This window comes from Papilio machaon, chromosome 17, assembly GCF_912999745.1.
Source record: "Papilio machaon chromosome 17, ilPapMach1.1, whole genome shotgun sequence".
In the NCBI taxonomy this organism is placed as follows: Eukaryota; Metazoa; Arthropoda; class Insecta; order Lepidoptera; family Papilionidae; genus Papilio; species Papilio machaon.
The window spans coordinates 4,753,572-4,774,352 of record NC_060002.1 but is presented as its reverse complement, the minus strand read 5'-3'; the positions used below and the strand labels follow the sequence as shown (position 1 = coordinate 4,774,352).

Sequence of the window (20,781 nt, the reverse complement as noted above, 5' to 3'; positions counted from 1 at the left end):
CTGACACTTCTCTGGCAGCTGACTGACACCTGATTAGTAACAGTGCACCTAATAAACAAAGTTTTCTTGGAATAAAAACTAATCTGAGTATGAAATTTGGACACTAATTAGAAGATTATAATGAGATTACCCCAGGTAAAAACTTTATTTTGCAAGAGGCATGTTTTGTCTCAATTCCTACGGTATACACACCAAGAGCATCAAATATCTAAGTCCGTTTTGTATCCTCTTAGTAATAGAAAATTACTTAACATAAAAGGTAACGATGCATCAGTATTCCTACAAGGGCTAATAACAAACGATATGCGACATTTTGATGAAGGAGCTAAGTCTATGTACGCTATGTTTCTTAACAACAAGGGCCGGGTTATGTACGACACATTAGTTTATAAATGGAAAGACGATGACTCTTATTTATTAGAATGCGATTCTAGTCTAATTAATGCAATACAGAAACATTTAAAAATGTATAAGTTAAGAAGACAGTTGGAAATCAAAGATGTTAACAATGAAATTAAACTATGGGCACTTATATCATCTAATGTACCTGATATTGTAGATGATAGTATTCAAATTTATAAAGATCCTCGTCTTGATGACTTGGGATTAAGAATCGTATCATCTGTATCAGTGATTGAAACCAAAATAACAGACATTTTAGGGAAAGATATTACGATAGACAATGATGACAATGGTTATAAATATTTAAGGTATAAGTTAGGTGTCAGCGAAGGAGTAGATGATTTACCTCCTGGAACAAGCTTTCCTTTAGAAGCCAACTGTGATTACCTGCATGGTGTAAGTTTTCACAAGGGCTGCTATATTGGACAAGAATTAACAGCCAGAGTCCATCATACTGGTGTAGTTCGTAAGAGGTTGATGCCCTTAAAATTTACCACAGATGTAAAAGATTCTATACAAAAAGATTCTCCTATAACAGCTACAAATAATCCAAAAACAAGTATAGGAAAATTGAAGGGTACTATTCAGAATTATGGATTAGGTTTGCTAAGGATTAAAGAGGCGATGGATGCTAAAATGTTAAAAGTTGGTGATTATGAAGCTGAAGTAATAAAACCTTCTTGGTGGCCAATTGAAGCACCAAGAGAAGTAACATCAAAAAAAGAACAAAATTAAGATTATATGTTAATAACTTGAACCAAATGAGATTCAGATATTGTTATTATGCAGGTATTTTTTGTAGTTTTAGTTCTTTAGCTTGTGAAATGTTCTCAATGTTTAATTCATTAGAATGAGTGATTGGAATTATTGTGTTTAACTCAAGAATGACTGAACCGATTAGGCTGAAAATTGGTGGGGATGTAGCTTAGAACCTGGAGACCTATATAGAATAACAACTTTTTATCCCATTTCCTTTTTTACTACCACATGGGTGGATTCGCAGGCAAAAGCTACTTTAAAAAAAAGCTAAGAATTAATAGTTTGATATTGGAGAGATTCTTTTGATTTGAGACAATGTTGTTAACTATAGCAAAAATTTATTTTTATTTTTAGTTAATCTGCTTGTTAATTGAAATTTGTATCATCAATCAATCAAACTCATTGTTTCAGGAAATGGATGATCCAAAGAAAAATGTGGAAGAAAAAGAATTAGTTTATGATTTTAACTGTGTGTCATGTAATCTAAATGAAAAGGCACATTACAAAGGAACAAAGCCTCCGTTCTCACGCAATATTATCCTAAAATATCCAAGCTATGTGATGAAAGATCCATTCAGTCCACCGGGAAAAGGTGAGGTATTAATGTTGGGAGCTGATTGTGCAATATGTGATAAGCCTGTGTGTATTAGCAAAGAATGTAGCATTTTTTATATGAAGCTTTTCTGTATAAATTGTGCAAAGCAATCATTAGAAAAGTTCCCTGTAGAAATTCAAAGCAAAATAAATTCAAATAAAAAATAATTTCTCTGTTTTATTGTTCACTATATGTGGGCCAAGCTTTTTTCATGAATGTGGTCATTTCTTTATTTAAAGCTTCATAGAATGGACCTGTAATGTAATAGCCCAAGTTGTAAAATGAATTGTTATAGAGTTGATTCAAAGGTAGGTTAATTAAAAGAAACATTTTTATAAAATACTGTTTACTTTGGCTTTCCAGTCCGATTTACAGTATTTATCAATTTTTCACAAATCAATTTCAATAACACAATTTATATCCAAACTGAAAACATTTCCAGTGAGGATTTAAATTTAAAATGTAAATATTTTTCTTTTACATAAAAAAAATTATAATTCGTTTACAAGCAAAACTGGCACGGGCACTGCGATCGCGACACAACAGAAAGCATACATACATACATACATAGTCACAATACGACGCGCCACGTCTATAAACAAAATTACCTTAAAATTAGGAAAAAAATAATAATACAGCATAGCTAAATTTTAAGGTAATATATATTAATAAGCTCTAAAATCAGGACAATGCCGAATACCATCTCCAGTGCCAGTCGATCCGTAACAGTCCGATAGCACCACATTACATCAAACCTTTCCAGCTATGACTTACACAAAATAACACACAAATTTTGACACCTAACTGTGGGTCATGACCGCTGCTGTATTAACACATATTGTTGTGTTTGTTATTTCAAAGAAAATGTATTGGAGATGACAATATGTGTCAATACAAGTGTTACTGCAGTCAAATGTAAACAAAGCCATAAATCTGCAACAAATAAAATCTATAAAAAATTCATGATTATCTTAAATGTACACCAAAGAGTTAAAAAGATTAAAATTTTGAGATTATAGTATTTAATTTGATTCAGAATTAAGTGGTGTCAAAATTTGCGTGTTATTTTGTGACGACTTCACAGAGCAATGCACAATTTATCGCTACAAGACAAGGCGATGCATACCGTCCATTACAAATATTTATTGTGTAAAGTACAAATTATTATGAAAAACATTATTGCTGTTTGATTTATATCATTTAATTGTCCACTACAAAAGTACATACATTTAGGATTCGAGATATATTTTGATAATTGATAATTACAAGAACATTAGATTAAATTTCCTGAATGAATGAATAAAAAGTTAGACATGCAATCTGTGTTCCAATTCATTTATGTACATTACTATGTTTTACATCGAAATTGTATGTTATGCAATAGTTACATAAAATTAGGCAGACTCTAACAATGGATTTTCACTACTAAACATCAACAAAAACTTTATCATCTCATTTTTTCAGTTAAAATGAAAGACACAATATATTTGGGCAGTCGAAACCCTAAGCAATTACATATTTATAAAGTGTAAGACTGTTTTTTATATCTAGAAGAATAGATGAATTTAATTTACCAAACACATATCGTGCATATTAAAAAGATCCTACTGTTAACATGGAGCAAATATTTTATAAAGACACCGACAACATCTAAATTACAACGGTTACAAGAAGAAATTTACAATTACATTTTCACTATACATTTATATCAAAGTATATACGTGTCCTAAAGATGTGCCCCAGAACATGGACAATTCAACAAAAAACAAAATGGTGGGATATTTTGTATGAAACTAGATTTAAATACAAGCGAAGCGTCCACAGCTCTATATTTACATTCAGTATCATACAATAAAAAAAAATACATCAAGATTCATACAGAAATCACTTAAAATAAAAATAAATATCGGCCTCGTTCTGGGGCTATAAAATTTCGAAAAGGAGGACGGGTGACATTTAAGATTAGGTACAAAAATGTGATTTATGGCTACACTGGGATACTGTGGTCGAGGTACACATATATCTTATACTAAAAGAAACTCTCACAGCCGAAAAGTAATAACAATTTTGATTACATTAATATAAAGGGTGTCCCGTGACATGCGAGAAAATAAAAATGTAGCTTATTAATTTAAGCAAATAAGCGAATTAATTTTTACATGACATTAAGATAGCAACAAAAGTTCCAAGAGATTCCTGGATATTACATACATTATACCGAGCGCGATTTTCAATTGAATAACTTAAAACGATACTTACTTAACATTAAGAGAACTCAAGTAATATTAAGCCAAACAGTCTCAAAATATAACAATTTAAAATTACAATTTAGATGCCTAATGAAGTCACACCTTTGAAAAGCGTATTTGAAAATATAAGTTACATATTTTAAAGTAAGTACACTACATTTTTTTAAAATTAAAGCCTGAATGTCCTAACTTTGTACGTGACAGGCTGTATTAATAGAAAAAAACATTTATGTAAAATATACAACGAAAATGTTTTTAATAACTAAGCAATGATTACAAGTGATGTTCATTAAATGGCTCTTACAGTGTACGCTATGAAAATTAAAAAATACATATATATAAAAAGACCTACACTACAATTTGAGCCAACTAGCCACTAGCCGTGCTGAGAAACATCTCAAAGATTTCCGTACAGATTTTTAATCTAAAATATTCCATTACTTATATGATATTAAAAAGTGAAAATTATTTGCACTATCAATTTCATATAGAGTAATCTTATCGTTGGTTTCCGAGACCAAAATCTCTATTTAAAACATATTGTTATCTCTGTTTCGTCAAAAATGACAGGAATTATATCTTTTATAAAGAGATTGTCTCAGAAACCAACAGTTAAGAGATTTTTGTAATATATATATATATTTAAAATACATGTCTACATTATGCATATTTGAAACCTAAAAGTTTTACTAATAACTGTCATAAAAAATGCAAACACAAATTCATCATTTTTTTTCGTGATTTCCAACCAAATGTCATTTATTGTCTATGGATTTATTTTTAAAAAGTTTTAGTGTATAAATGGATGATATAAACATGTCTGTTTTTAATAAGTCTGTGGTTACAGCATTATAAAGTTATTATTGTTTAGATAGGTTTGTCATAATTTCTCATTTCTATTGAATTCAACTATACAAGTCACAGTTGTTTAAATGTTATTGTTATTAACTGTGTGATTGCATAATTGTCTGTATTCAGAAAAATAGAGGCATTAAGTTTTCAAATTACTTACAAAATTAATTATGTTATAAAAATTAAAACAGGCTGTTTATAATTTGTTCCTTTTTACTGTGTCATTACAATTTAAGACAATATTACTGCGGAAAAAAAATGTATAAAAGTAAAACAATAAACCTTTTTAGACTTTGTAGAGAATAATAAAAAACATGATTCAAAATTTTGTTAAGATTAAACAAAATAAGAATGAGAGATTGAAAACAGTTTTTATATTTTTGGTTTACGATACAAAAATCATTTTATACACTTGTACATTACAATGTTTGTGTTGAATTTACTAAAACCTCATCAAATTTACAAAACGCACTAAAAAAATTAAATTGGTCGCCAGAAAATGTTTTCTATCCCTGTAATTGTGTTGGTGCAGTGCGTTCAGGGATAGCCAACCTTTTTAAGTGTACCCAAAAGTTATTTTTAATGTTTTTAATTACTTTAAAATTATTACTTACATTTGTTACATCCATATTTTTATTATATAAAATAATCCATTACTCATCATACGCATTTAAAAACAACATTGCGTACTTCATAATGACTGTCATTGAAAATCTTACCTCAATGTTTGATATCTCTCGTTTACGCTGATTTCGTAAGAAATTTTTATACATTTGACGAGGTCAACGTCACAAAGGGAAAACATTAAAATGTTATTATTTTGAGATATAAAATTTTCTCCAAGACGTTTAAAATTTCACTTTTGCACAATAACATACGATTCATTTGAAAATGGCACTCAACTATCAACACATTATATTTGTACAGCAAACAATATAGCTATGCTACACTATGTTTAATGTGCCATTGAATTATTTCATGATACCACCAATGTCATTCTTGTATGCCTTACAAGAAGGGCATTGTGACGTCACAGGACACGAGTCTTGCGCATAGTACAACTAACACAGACACACGATACAAGCATTCCAAAATTATGTCATAGATTTAGACAAAACTACTCAAAAAGAGATAAACTTCATACTGCCAGGTAACGTAAACGAGTCTATTGCACGTATAGTAGACAAACGCTTAGAGAGTCTAAAAGGTAGGCAATCTTTCTTAAGTGGCAGTCAAGTCAGGTCATACAAGACTTTCACAGCACTAATTATGTGTAGACATTGAGGCTCGTTATCGTGGAGCTACTCTCGTTGTCTCTCTCAGAGAATGTCACATGCGTCCATAGCACTGCAGGTGTGTCTATCGCAGACACAAGCGCAGGTCGAGAGGGCACTAGGTCGCGGTGGAGGGCGCGGGTGCGAGGGCGGAGGGGGGCGTGTCGGGTGGGCGAGGTGGGCAGAGGGCAGCTAGCGCGCGCACGGCCAACGTGAGTCGGGCGAGGCGGTCGCGCTCATGCTGCGGCGGCGGCTCCTCCTCCGGCGACTCCTCCGCTTCCGCCTCCACCTCCGCCACCATATCCTCCCCCACATCGTCCGTCTCCGCCTCCGCGTCGCTGCCCTCGCCCGATGGACACTGCACCGGCTCTGATGCCTCCGTACTCAATTCCGGCTCAGAGTTTTCTTCGTCTAAACATACAATCAAAAGGATGTTAATAATAAACATCGTAATATTAGTAATTAAATACGATTTAAATTTATACCGTAATTGAAAAATACTCTTTAAAAAATTAACTCGGTCCTGTTACGACTTTAGTTTTAACTGACCGGTGGCCCGCAGCAGACGTTGCTGCAGTGCGGCGGTGGCACGCTGCAAGGCCCTGGAGAGGGCGGCGGTGCGGTGCGTCTGATGCGCGAGCAGTGTGAGTGCGCGCACTCCGCCCAGCAGTGCCGAGAGCGGGGAGCGCACTGCCGACACTGCAAGCTCCTCGGCGAGCGCCTCCGCCGCGCACGCCGCACCCGCCGCGCTCGTCGTCCCGCCAGCACCCGCCACACCTGCACCCCCAGCGCCAGATCCACTCGCTACACTCGACGAGCCAGACGCCACGGACGAGCTCGACATACCGCAAAGCTGTCGTAATATTAACAATCTATTAATATCAATGGTTTTATAAATAAATTACCTTATTTTAACATTTCAAAGCAATACTATTCATATTCTATTCAAATGTTTGAAGCAGGAATATGTAGCACTGTAATGGCATACCTTGGGGTAGTAGTGCTGCATGAACTCGTGTATAGCCGGGTCGTCGAGTGAGTCGCGCTCGTCCAGCAGCACGGCGTCCACGTATTCCGTCACCACCGAGCACTCCAACAACATCTCCTCAAGTTTCGCATCCGCCTACACAACAAACATCGAAAAATTTAAGTTTATTATAAAAATATAAAGTTATACTCGCACTATTCTTTTGTCCAATGCGTGCAAATTATTTAAGTCAAGCTCTAGGATTATAATTTTGAACTTAATAAAATAATAATATGTGGATATTAAATCTCTGAAGATTTGAGGATAAGACAGAGGTAAGATGCGAGATAATATTACCGGTGTGTTGGCGACGTCACGCCAGAATGCTGCGAAGTAGTTGAACTTGAGAGGCGCCGCCTCCAGCGCGCACAGCGCTGACAGCAGCACCAGCTGCTCCGACATGCAGCGCTGACTGCGCGCTACGCGACAACACGTGTCTAACACAAATAATACATATCATATAGTATTACTTATTGCAAATATATTTAACTAGCGGTCGCCCGCGACTTATTCATTGAAGAATTAAAAAAGTAGCTTATAATATATATGCCCGCGTGCATCAGCTACGTTCCCGTTTCGTCAAACGGTCCAGCCGTTCCAGAGATTTTCCGGAATAAACAACAGACAGACACACAATTTTTTTTATTTTTCGGTATTACTTACAGACACCACAATTTTATTAATTTAGAAATAAATAACGACCGTAAAGAACGTAATAGCGGGTTAAAAATGTGTTACTTACCTATAAACTTGTGGTAAGGTCGGTAAACTGGCGCGAGTGGGGTATGAGGCGTCGCCGGGGTGCGTGACGTGCAGTGCGCGGCGAGTGGTGTGCGCGACCTCGGCCGAGCTGCGCCGCGCACAGCCGCGTGCGCACCCGCAGCCAGCGGCACCAGTGCACCGAGCGCAGCGCCGCCACCTATCAATACCAACTCACGCAGCACGCCTGCAAACATACACAAATCAATACATTTTCATTTTTGAACTGAAATATCAGACAAATCAAACAAAATAGTTAAGATTCTACCATTCTATTTACTATCTAAGACTAGCTGTTTTCCAGTGATAACAAAACTAACCAAGCGCCGCGAGCCGTAAATGACTGAGCCTTTGATGTAGGTTGAGCATGGTGAGCAGCCGCCTGGCGCATTCGGGCCAGTCTTTGCAGGCGAGCAGTAGCGCGCGCGCCTCCTTGGCGTCGCGGCGCGTGCGCAGCGTGCGGCAGAGTGCGCGCGCCCACCGCAACGCCGCGGTCAGCTCGGCGCGCACAGCCCCACCCCCACCGCCCACGCCCACACCGCCGCCCTCCACGTACACCGCATGCAGACTGTGTAGAGCCTGTAAAATAAGATATACGGTTAAAGAAGTCGACTCAGAATATGGTAAAGATTTAATTAACATTCTCCACTTCAACGTACCTCAAAAGTCATTTGCAAGCCTCCATTGTACACAACATACAGTCTATCATCTTCGTTCTCCACTAATGTACAGAAAGCTGATATTAACGTCGTCCAACAAGTCCTTCCATTTAAACCTTAAAAAGAAAAATAAAAATAAATACACATAAGAGCTTGAAACAGTGTTCTATCCTTTTCGATCACAAACGCAGTAAAAAACGTAAGAAGGTAAATGTTTACCCTGTAAGTAGGCGGAGAGCGTGCTGCGACGGAAAGCGGCGGCTTCGCGGCTGTCCACGCCCTCGGTGCCGCTACCACCAGACCCACCACCGCGCGCCGCCAAGATGCGAGCCAGTCTGTACCACACACATACAAACAAAAATACAAATAATATCTCAATCATTGCTTATATGAAAACTCACTTTAATAATATAAATTCAGTAATACCTGAGCAGTTCGTCAGCGGCGCCAGGGTAGAGATGAGCGTGTGGTGCGATGTTGCGGAAGGCCCAGTGTATATTCTGGTGCTGGGCCAGCGAGCGCGCGAAGGCGGCGGAGCGCCGGCAGCACAGCCGCAGCAGCGCGTAGTATGGCGGCAACATCGCGCGGTTGTACGCCACCACCTCGCCGTCCTCGTGGTCAGCGCTAACAAGAAACAATAAATTTATGACAATTTCATGACAGCGCCATCTATTTGTTTAATACTATACACCTCTATCAATACATGATGGTCTATGCTTAATCAGAAACATTCCTATAAAACACTAGCTTTCGCCCGCGACTCAGTCTGCGGGAAATTAAAAGAATCCTTCCAGACTATATTTAACATAACAGATCTGGATGAAATTTGGCACAGTTGAGTCGTTCCGGAAATACCTAGAAGGTCCACCCACCCATCCATCTAAACTTTCGCATTTATAATATTAGTAAGATGTCTGTGCTTTAAGAGAGAGAAATAACATATTGTTTAAGTAATTGGATATTAAACGCTAAGATGGATATTAAGCTCTAAGATGCTATCTTAGAGGTCTACCGAAAAAAGATTAACAAACGGAACTCAAATATTACTAACCCCACCCCAATCGTGGTTGTCCTGTCTCACGGCGAAGAAAATAAATGGCTGAGCTCGGCGAGGAACACCATCATAAATTGCAAAGACATAGGACGCAGCGATGATTCAAGAATACGAATACGCGAATCGCTTACACCAAATAATTCATTTTTACTATGGAAAGCTAAGGATACTCTCCTGCGAAACGGGTTGTGCAAGTTCGTTTGGTACAAGAAAGCATCAATCTTCGCTAGACGTACAGAGACTGACAAACCTCATATTATTAGATCTACCGAGGACATTGAAAGACTGGAGTCAACACTAAAAAGTCAAAACAATACCCAATGAACCGCTACTATAGAAGAAACTAACCTGGACAACTGGAATGATTTTATCAACAACACATCTCACAGTAAACCAAACGCGTTAATCATCTTCCATGTAAACATCAGATCAATTATCAAAAACTTTCCTCAACTTGAGTATATTATAACGAATAGCACGAAAATTATAAGTATTATTGCTATAACGGAAGCGAATATTTCAGCGGACTGCACTAATTTATTTAAACTCGAAAACTACGAAATGTACTATGAATTGCGTGACAAGAGAAGAGGTGGCGGAGTTATTCTATATGTGCACAATCTATATATATAAAAGAAAGTTGTGTTAGTTACACCATTTATAACTCAAGAACGGCTGAATCGATTTCACTGAAAATTGGTGGGCAGGTAGCTTAGATCCAGGAATAGGACATAGGATAATTTTTACCCCGTTTTCTATTTTTTTTTTATTCCGCGCGGACGGAGTCGCGGGTAAAAGCTAGTAGTTTAAAATTTAACAGAAGACCTACAAATACTCTTTCTTTCGAGTGTATCACAGGTACGATAACTACAAGTTATGACTACAAGACGGACATCTGTGTGGTGTACAGGCCGCCGAACTCAAGTAAGCCACTTTTTGTTTACGAATTGTCGCGACTAATCAAGTTATCCCCACATAAGACTAATTACGTGCTTATAGGTGATATGAATATTGATATATCACAATGTAACACCCTCACCCTACAATATTTAAATGTATTAAGCGAGTTAGGATTAGAATCGGGAATCAGTCAATATACGCGAGTGGAATTAAAAAATGATCGCATTACCAAAACATGTATAGATCATATTTTTATCCGTGCGTCGTTACTACAAAATAACACTGAACGATTCATAAAAACTGCAGTTGTAAACAATGCGATCGCCGACCACTTCATTACCGGATTAGTCATTGTCGATAACTGTAGTATAGTGCGTAATAGGCAAAACGTACTTAAACTCGATAAAAATAAAGTCCAATCTCTATTGCGCGATATTGACTGGAGCCCGGCGCTTGCATACGAAGACCCTAATGACGTATTGAATTTTATTTTAGAGAAGTTTAACTTTGTTTATGATAAATGCAGATATATTTGTAATGTAAAATTAAATAAACGTGGACTTTGTAATTGGGTAAATAACAGAATGCTTTATATGTGTGCTAAAAGAAAGGAGTTGCTAAAAATTTGGTTAAAAGATATGAGTAATAAAGAAAACAAATTATTATACAATAAATATAGAAATAAAACAAATAAATACATTAACAACTTAAGAAACAGAGTAATTAAAAAAGATGTACAGAGTAATTTTCATAACCCAATAAGATTATGGCAAATTATAAATAAATTATGTGGAAAAATAACTAAATCGTTAGATGACACAATTACAAAGTCCTTTTCAAACTATAAGTTACAAGACTTAGTAAATAACTTTGCTCGAGAATTTAGAAATAATGTTAAAAATATTAGCTACTCTTGTAATAATCCATTATTAGATGAACAAAAATATATAAATCGTCCGGAAACTACAATGAGATTAAAAAAGGCAGAAATTGAGGTGGTGGAGACTATAATAAAAAATCTGAATATTAATAAAAGTCCAGGTTATGACGGCATACGTGCCTCGGACATTAGATATGTATGTGAACAATTAATTCCTGTAATAACACATCTTATAAATGTATGCATAGCGAAAAGTACTTACCCAGATAAGTTAAAAATTGGTGTTATAAGACCAATACACAAAAAGGGTGCTTTCAATGTTTTTAATAACTATAGGCCAATCACAATTCTCTCTTGTATAGATAAAATTATAGAAAAGTATATCGGCAATGAATTGTGCAAGTATCTAATTAATAACAACATAATAGACGAACGTCAATATGGTTTTCAAAAAAATAAAAACACAACGCAACTATTATGTAAATTCACGAATGATGTTAACAGTTACCTGAATGAAAAGAAGCATGTACTTGCAATGTTTATAGATTTTAGTAAGGCATTTGAAACTTTAAAATTCTCAACTTTATATGAGAAACTCGCACAAAATGGCATACAGGGACCTCTTTTAGATTTATTTAAAAATTACCACAACAACCGATTAACGACATTAAAGATAAATAATGTTTTTAGTGATTTCATTCCAACTGAAGAAGGCACCGCTCAAGGTTCAGTACTGGGTCCGACGGAATACTTACTATATTGTAACGACTTGTGTAACGTACTAACTGAGGGCTCTGTATACCAATTTGCTGACGATACTTGCATTGTTGTAGCAGATCAATGCCTAACGAACGCAATAGACAAAATGCAGTTAAATTTTGATTTGTTATGCAAATGGGCTCACGATGTAGGCTTGGTCATAAACCACGAAAAAACTAAGCTAATGCACATACATTCCTCTCATATTAAATCATTAATGAAACCTTCCATAACAGCACATTCCCACCAATGCCTACACCGACAAACACCCGTTTGCAACAAAGGTTGTACCTTAATTGAAATTGTCAAGGAACATAAATACTTAGGACTTATTGTAGATAGTAAGCTTAACTGGAAGCCACATATAGATTACGTTTGCAAAAAGCTAAGATCAGTTCTTTCTAGGCTGTCCCTGCTCAGACAGAAATTACCGTATAAGATTTTGAGAATGTTGTACAACGCTCTGGCCGACGCTGTCATAGGTTATGGGTTGAGCAGTTACGGCAGAACATACAGTAGCTATATAAACAATATATATTTGTTGCAACTTAAAATACTTAAAATAATCATACCAAAGCAGTTAAAAAAAACATGCAATGAGCAGAATATTTTCAGTTACTGTAACATTTTAGATATTCATAAAAAAATTAAATTGTATACTATTTGTGATGAAATAGATAACTTACCCCAATTAAAACTAAATCAAAGGCCTAATCAGTTACGAAATTTACCTAATGTACCTAAATATAAATTACCTACTTACAATAATGTATATGGTATGCGCAATTGGCAATATCTCTTGCCGCAGCTGCTCAACGAACTAGAAAGCGATGTGTTTGACCAAATCGTTAAAAAGCCAACAAAATGTAAAAGTACCTTGAAATCGGCACTTCTAACTCAATAATTTATATTTATCATACAATTTTCAATCAAACGGTTTTTATGATCTGAAAACAGTTTAATCTTTCTCAATTAAATTATTGAAATGAAGTAAAGGACGTCTGTAATATTGTTAATTTGTTGATTGTAATAAACTAAGCGACCAGTGAGTACACTTAAACCCTGTGGGTTTTTGTACTGCTGTCTATTATAAATTGTATTGTTTCTAAATTGTTTTTGTACAATAAATTAAAAAAAAAAAAAAAAAAACGCGAACTCAATCTCAATATAAACATAGTTATTCACTAGTAATGTATAGAAAAGCAATTATTTAATATGAAATAAATAAATAGTAAATCTCACAGTATATAGTTGAATGCGATGTGCTTGATGAGTCGCGGGTTGGCGATGGCGAGCTGCACATTCTCCGGGCAGTCGATGCAGACAGCGTGCCAGAAGGTGAGCAGAGCCTGCTTGTTGGGATGTACCGCCACAGAGGGCTCGCTGATCGCCGGGTGGTAAAGGTCCCATAGGTCATTGAAATACTGACCGAACTGTTGATACAACACCAAATGAATACGACACACGTTTTACACAAAAAAAAAGAAAGTGTGGAGTACATCGAATGAAACTTGCACAATGTAAAGTATAAAAAAATAAATAAAGAAAAGGCTAAACTGGCTACACACCATAAGTTTCTCAACACGACTGACGACGCAGTAAGACATGACGCCAAAGTACGCAGTGAGCTTCATAGTGCCGTGCACCGCGATGTCCGTGTACTTTCGCGCCGCCTTCAGCTTGCCCAGCAGCATCGTGTACACCTGACAAAATATAACAAAACATTTATAGCTACTAAATGCTTAGCCTACAACACTAAAGAGAGAGATAACAATAGGTGTTTTTTTTAACATACGCCATAACACAATTCTTCACTGACCTGGTGCAACGTATGATGCGCAGTATCTGGTAGCTTGGCGAGATGGTGAGTGGGCGCGGGCTGTGGGCGCGTGCGCGCATACCCTGCGCGGAAGTGCTGAGATGGCACCAGTGCCACCAGAAGAAGCGCGGCCGCAGCGCGCACTCGCGCCGCCGGCGCTGCCAACAGCTGTGCCTCAACCCACCGCTCAGCCGTGCGCAGCGCCCAAGCGTGCGCCGCTTTGTTCCGAGGCACCTGTTAACAGCCCAGCCCACCACTATTACTTTGTCTCCTTGTATACCACCATCTTGTATAAGATTGTTTCAAATTTACGTGGATGTAAAACATGTTCTACTTTTCAAAGTCATTAAAACTGTGGTAGATGTACTTGTAAGGCGAGCCATTCGAGGGCTGCGTGGGGACAGACGTCCACGGCGTCGCAGAGGCGCGGAAGAACCAGCTGCGTAAAGCAGGGAAGGCCGCCAGTCGCGCCCGCGCCGCCACCGCTGCCCTCCACCAGCAGCGTCAGCAGCTTGAACAGCGCCCCGCAGCTCTGTAATAATATAGAATTCAATCACTACCTTACGACCTAGAATTTAAAGTTTAGATTAGCTTATTTTATTGTAATGCATATTCTTATTGCCATAACGACTAATTACTAACTTGTGAATGTTTAGCGATCGCTTGAAATATCATGTTGATGATCTTCTGCGCGAGCGCCTCGTTCCAGCGGCAGAGTGCGAAGATAAGCGACCGTGTCTGTTGCAAGTTTAAACAGTCGCGAGTCTGTTGGTAGATAAAGGGAAACCCCTGCACAAAAAAAACAATACATATTAAATAAAACGAGCAAGTGAACATCTTCAACAGCATAAAACCGATTTTATCCATAAAATACAAATGAAAAATTAACAAAAAAAAGATAAAACCAACAAATTAATTAAGAAACATAGTACGTACATAAGTACGTATCTGTACGTACATAGTGTACGTACCTTGGCATGAAGTAAAGCTCGTGCATCAGACTCGGGCAGCGCGAGGTGTCCGTTAGCGTCGCGCGACCGCTCCACCAGTCCGGCGACCAGCGCCACCATCTTGTCCAGGGCGCCGGGCCGCAACTTGTCCCCGCTCTCCGCGCCACCGCCGCTGCCGCTGCCACCGCTACCTCCGCTACCACCGCTACCACCACTACCACCACTGCCACCACTGCCTGCGCTACCGCAAGCCTCCTCAATAGGAGAATCCGCCTGAGAAATATTGAGGTACTCATGAAAAAAAAAAAAAAAACAACAAAAATGTACAGTTCGAAGTCACCAGACCTACAGAAACTCTATGAAATTTAAATAAAATGAAATTTATTTAAAAAATATACTCCTCACTCTTTCTCTGTCTCTCTTTCTACGTGTATCACTCACCGTGGCGGTGTTCTGTCCGAGGTAAAAGCTGACCATGCTAGAGATGGCATTGATGCGCAGCATGAACTTTCCCTCCTCCTCCCCCATCTTGCTGAACTCGTACAGCAGACTGAAATACTCCGTCAGATGGCGCAAGTGAGATCTCGCACCATTCTCCATCTGACAAAATCAATATCATGTTAAAATATTAAAAAAATCAAACGTTTGAAATTAAACTACTGTTAAAAAATATTTTGTAATAAAATAATTACCAACGACAATAACATCCTTATAAACCTAGTAACACAACTCGCTTCGCCCAGCTTACTATTATCTTCGCCCTCCTCCATACCCTGCAGGTACAGGGCACAATGACTAGATCTGAAATAGAGCAATGCCATTTAGAACCTTAGTACTACATGATAAAGTCTAAAGTTTAATGTTTGACACAGACTAATGTTAATTTAAACCGTGTTTCTTTGGCATAAAGTTCATTTTTCCTTATACTAATATATATTTCTCAATATTAAACCTGATAAAGATCAATGCAATTTGAAGCCCTATTACTTTGTCATAAAGTTAATTTTCAATTATTTTTAGTACAACATACCTCAGCCTTTGAATTACATGCATACACAGCCTCTGGAACATCTGACGCACCATTTGATTCGGACATTTTATTAACACCTGCAATAATAGAAAAAAAAATAGTAGATTGTCTTTCATTTTTGTTAACATAAATTGAAAAGAAAAAAATCCAATGTTGCCAACCAAAATAGTTAATTATCTATTCTTATTAGTTATTTACTACAATAATATTTTAAATCAAGAAACAGTATAATGTAAATTAACCTGCATAGGCCACCAGGTATCGTCCGCCATATGACCAAGGAACCATTCGGAGGCAGCTGCTGACGCGTTGAATTGCTTCGTCACCAGTTCCACCCACGACACCATAGTCGGCTGAAAGATACATTATTATTATTATTATACTAGAACAAAACAACACCCTAGCACCTAAACAAATAGCTCTGAGGGGTAGACAGAGACTATCACTATTATTATATTAATGTATGTAAAATAAAATAATAATTTAACAAGAATTCTTGACGTATATAACAGAACTAGCTGTGGTCCACGACCCTGTTCGCGTGGAATTAAAAAAATAATTAGTATGCTATGCATTCTTCCATACTATGTTCTATATCCATGCCAAATTTCATCTAGATCCATTGAGCCGTTCTGGAGATACCTTCTAACAAACATCCATCCATCTATCCATCCCAACATTCGCATTTATATTAGTAAGATATAGTAAGATATGATAGGTAGAGTTTACACATTTCTACTCAGCACAATCTCAGTACTTACTCGCGTATATCTACTCACATACTCGTAGGTCATACACCTTTCTTTACCCTATAATGTGATCAACATCCACTACATTTTACTTAATATACAATTTTATTACCTTTTCTTTAGCATGTATAAATGTTTCAATGAAGAACGATGTGGAAAGTCGTGCGGCGACTTCAGTCACCTCTGGCCGTAGGGTGAGGAGCGACTGCGGCACCGAACTGCACATCTGACCCATGAACCTAATAAGAAAAAACAAATTTAATGTTTTCCAATATAAAATATTACACTGTAGATGCAAGGAGACAGATTTTCTCTACATAAATGATTTCTAAATTTATTCACCACAAAAAAGGTACAAACATTCCACGAACACATTATTTTTTAAATTGAAAACAAAGAAATAAACAACAATATAGAGAGATTTTTCATTTTGTCAATATAAAATAAGATCGCATATTTTAATGTCCCGTTACTAGAAATTTCTATAATCCAAACGAGACTAACGTGAAATAAGCGTGCTGGAATATGTTTTTATCGTGTAAAAACTGCATATTGTCGTCCCAGATCCACTTGAGCAGGTCTGGCGGGAGGGTGACCGCTGGCGCAGTGTCGCAGCGCCGCTCCAGCTGCTCACTGGTACTCGCGCTGCACTCATCCGCAGTTGAAGACTAAATATTACACAAAAGAAAGAGAAATTTTACTTAATTATAAATGAGAATGTTTAGATGGATGGATGTTTGTTACTAGGTATCTCCTGAACGGCTAAACGTATCGCACTGAATTTTGGCGAATTTTGATAGACGTAGAACATAATATGGCAGAACACAAAGGCTACGAATTATGTTTTTTTTTATAAAACCTGACCCAATCTGCTTAGAATAGTCAATAAATTAACACTTAACAGATAACCAGACTCTAAGTACGAAAGTTACATAACTGATGAGGTTTTGGAAATTAATGTATAAAACATAAACCGTAGCCTAAGTTACTCTCGTACACATCAGCTACCTTCTATTAAAAGTCCCGTCAAAATCCAGCCCGGAATTCGAAGATAACCCGGAACAAAAACGGATTTGAGGACAGTCAAAAAGAAAAAAAAAATAGATTTTCATTATAAACAATGCAAAATCGGTACATTACGTTTGCGAAATATAAAACTTTCTTTGATATTACATACAGATATTCCAATTGTATAATTGTATAGATACCTGTGGCTCGTCAGGTCCACCGCTGTCACTAGCACGCGCCGGCCGGGGCGGGCTCAGTTCATAGAACAGCATGTACGCGCTGTTCGTCTTCTCGAACGAGAAGTCCATAAACTTGTCCGTCACCGAGTCGTACGTTTTACTCTGGAACGAGTTCAATGTTAAAACAAATATACATATTCTATTAAAAGAAAAAAATGGTGAGTATATCGATTTTAGAGTAGAGGAATTTAGACTATAGGAAGCCTTTTATATGAATAACATACTCGTGAAAAATATTATTTTATAGTATCAGAGTAAGAACGTTGGATAAATCGCAGCATTCGAATCCAGGACCTACAGATTGCTTGTCAAGTGCTTAATCCCTGAACCGCCGACGCTCCAGTATATTTATTTATTATTAATTGTTTCGGTATTGTATACATACGGTTATCTCGCCTCCGAAGCACTCGGCCGCAATGTGTGCCGGGTCGAAGGGTTTGACTTCGGCATCGTTGAACAGCAGCCAGCGGTCTGCGTGTTCGCGGTCACGCTCGCGGATGAACGAGTAGTAGTGGCCGCCATCCGCTGTGCCCGTGTGTACCGTCACGCCGATCAACTCGTAGCTAGAAACAATTTATTATAAGTCTACTTATAGTAATTTTCAGATATATAACAGGATTTATATGCAGATGACCTTGAGCCGATAAGATATTTGAAAAGAATTATACCATCATGCTCATATAAATTTTTAATAGTAACAAGGAATCACTGGCACAAAATGTGTTAAAACGTCTTACATAATCTATTATTTTTTAATTATTTTTATTAAATTAAAAAACAAAATTACAACATAAGGTTTTTTGTACATAATATTTTGCACAAATGTACTTACTCATAGTGTTCTTCAAACTCAGAGTTGTCCTCACTTTCTGCACTCTCTTCACAATCCTTCTTTAATTCCTCTGATTTTCTTTTTTCCTCTATATAAAAAGGTACACATTAGTGAGGAAATTTATAAAATCAAAATAACTTTTTAAACAAAATATCCGAGGATATCCACTATAGTAAAATTCAACCAGAACTTTATCTCTCGTACACTCCACATTTTAAATTTAAACCACAATACCTTGATACTGCGCAGGCATGAGATGTTTCTCCACATATCCGGACATGTCGAGCCGCATGGGAAAGGAGAAGTGCGTGTTGACCTTTTCTTTCAGCATCGTCACCATGTTGAAAGTGTACCTCATAGTGTTGAAGCATAGTATACGAGGTAACTTCTTGAAACACGCCCTGAAGATTTAACAAAATTAAGAACTCTATAGTGAACAAGTTTAATTGAAGTTGTAGGTTTTTTAAATACATATTAAAAATAAAATGGTACATATTCAAACTCTGAATTCACAGTAACAGAATTACCACTACTTTATCGATAAGTATACTTATTATTTAAGTATATTTTTACTATGTTCTGATAAGTTCTTTTACCTCTTCTCAGCGCGCACTTTGGCGGAGCACTGCGAGCAAGTATAGCAGTTGTCACCTTCCAGCGTGTCCTTGACCGTCACTTCATCAAGACTCTGATGCAGGTTGCGCATGTCCGCCACCTGGCAGCGCACCGTGTAGAACTCCTCCAGGGTACGGGACACGTGTGGACAATCCTAATGCAAAAAGTCTTATCATCATCAACTCACAATAAGTCCCCACTGAGCTGCTCAGAGCCTACCCCAAGTTAGGGGTGATCTGGCCAAAGTCAACTGGCCCAATGCTGGTTGGTTGACTTCACACATATTTAGGTTCTAATTCAAGTCTAGTGTGTATTAAAATCTTACTTCTAAATAATATTACAAATCCGAATGTTTAAATGGATGGATGGATGTTTGTTTGAAGGTATCTCCGGAGCGGCTCAACGGATCTTGATGAAATTTGGCACAAATGAATAAAGTCAAGTGTTCTTCACACATAGGCTAATTATAAAGATTTTTTAATTCCGCGAGGACGATGTCGCGGGCGACAGCTAGTCTCCTATACATACCAAAGACACAACATTGTTGCTAAGTACGCCACAGAACAGAGTCTTGACCAACTTCTTCAACTCAGGCGTCATCTCCTCCAGCTTGGACACGAGGTCGATAAAGAACTCCGCCATGTCCTTCTGCTCGCCAGTGTTCAGGGGCTGATGATCCATCTGGTACACCTTGCAGAAACTACGAGGATTGTAAGCTTTTCTTTCGCTTTCCTATAAAGCGGAGAAATTATTTATTAGTGAAAATTAAACTTGAAAATATAACGAGCGAAGTGTTTTTTCAAAGATAATTAGAGCGACAACAATATATCTTTTATAGTGGGGTACTACGTCTGGTAGTCTATAATCATAGTATGATAGACTATCGGTATTCAGAGACTTAGTCAGCGTGGAATTTAAAAAAATGATTAAGTTACACCCGCACATATAAGCTGCCTTCCAGTAAAAGACCCGTCAAACCATTAGTTTCAGAGATTACTAGGACAAATGAGGATTTGCGGATATATAGGCATGACATAAATTAAAAAAAAAAAAAGTTTTTTGTTGAACATGCAAATCTATATCTATATATATAAAAGAAAGTCGTGTTAGTTACACTATTTATAACTCAAGATCGGTCGAACTGATGTAGCTGAAAATTGTTGGGGAGGTAGCTTAGAACTAGGAGACGGACATAGGAACTTTTTTATCTTGTGTGCATTTTTTTATTCCGCGCGGACGGATTCGCGGGTAAAAGCTAGTCTATATATATAAAAAAAAGTCGTGTTAGTTACATTATTTATAACTCAAGAACGGCTGTATCGATTTGACTGAAAATTGTTGGGCAGGTTAGCTTAGAACCAGGAAACGGA

The 20,781-nt window shown here is 37.2% G+C and overlaps 2 protein-coding genes across 3 annotated transcripts in view; one reads left to right on the top strand and one right to left on the bottom strand.

Annotated features, from left to right (window-relative positions):
- The first annotated feature begins 12 nt into the window (after positions 1-12).
- LOC106721526 (putative transferase CAF17 homolog, mitochondrial) lies at positions 13-1,653 on the top strand. 2 transcript variants are annotated; one of them, XM_014516483.2, is made up of 2 exons: positions 13-1,191; positions 1,573-1,653. In XM_014516483.2, exon 1 carries the CDS (start codon positions 121-123, stop codon positions 1,135-1,137), a length of 1,017 nt encoding a protein of 338 aa, XP_014371969.2. In that variant the 5' UTR covers positions 13-120; the 3' UTR covers positions 1,138-1,191; positions 1,573-1,653. The 2 variants fall into 2 exon arrangements, with proteins under 2 accessions (XP_014371969.2, XP_014371970.2); XM_014516484.2 differs by having other exon boundaries at positions 13-1,187; positions 1,573-1,642.
- A 3,835-nt stretch (positions 1,654-5,488) lies between these two features.
- Positions 5,489-20,781, bottom strand: part of LOC106721444 (ubiquitin carboxyl-terminal hydrolase puf) — a 28,726-nt gene continuing 13,433 nt past the window's right edge. Inside the window, exons 31-57 of the mRNA XM_045682025.1 lie at positions 19,940-20,143; positions 19,393-19,565; positions 19,031-19,197; positions 18,797-18,884; positions 18,350-18,527; positions 17,926-18,066; positions 17,222-17,385; positions 16,830-16,956; positions 16,211-16,321; positions 15,969-16,045; positions 15,631-15,739; positions 15,380-15,538; positions 14,960-15,211; positions 14,631-14,777; positions 14,356-14,520; positions 13,989-14,222; positions 13,738-13,872; positions 13,412-13,602; positions 9,003-9,200; positions 8,796-8,911; positions 8,577-8,692; positions 8,238-8,496; positions 7,901-8,104; positions 7,456-7,595; positions 7,120-7,254; positions 6,681-6,984; positions 5,489-6,542 (exon numbers count right to left, since the gene is read on the bottom strand). Coding sequence (XP_045537981.1) covers positions 6,250-6,542; positions 6,681-6,984; positions 7,120-7,254; positions 7,456-7,595; positions 7,901-8,104; positions 8,238-8,496; positions 8,577-8,692; positions 8,796-8,911; positions 9,003-9,200; positions 13,412-13,602; positions 13,738-13,872; positions 13,989-14,222; positions 14,356-14,520; positions 14,631-14,777; positions 14,960-15,211; positions 15,380-15,538; positions 15,631-15,739; positions 15,969-16,045; positions 16,211-16,321; positions 16,830-16,956; positions 17,222-17,385; positions 17,926-18,066; positions 18,350-18,527; positions 18,797-18,884; positions 19,031-19,197; positions 19,393-19,565; positions 19,940-20,143 — 4,587 coding nt within the window. The 3' untranslated portion in view covers positions 5,489-6,249. The remainder of the gene's footprint in view (positions 6,543-6,680; positions 6,985-7,119; positions 7,255-7,455; positions 7,596-7,900; positions 8,105-8,237; positions 8,497-8,576; positions 8,693-8,795; positions 8,912-9,002; positions 9,201-13,411; positions 13,603-13,737; positions 13,873-13,988; positions 14,223-14,355; positions 14,521-14,630; positions 14,778-14,959; positions 15,212-15,379; positions 15,539-15,630; positions 15,740-15,968; positions 16,046-16,210; positions 16,322-16,829; positions 16,957-17,221; positions 17,386-17,925; positions 18,067-18,349; positions 18,528-18,796; positions 18,885-19,030; positions 19,198-19,392; positions 19,566-19,939; positions 20,144-20,781) is intronic.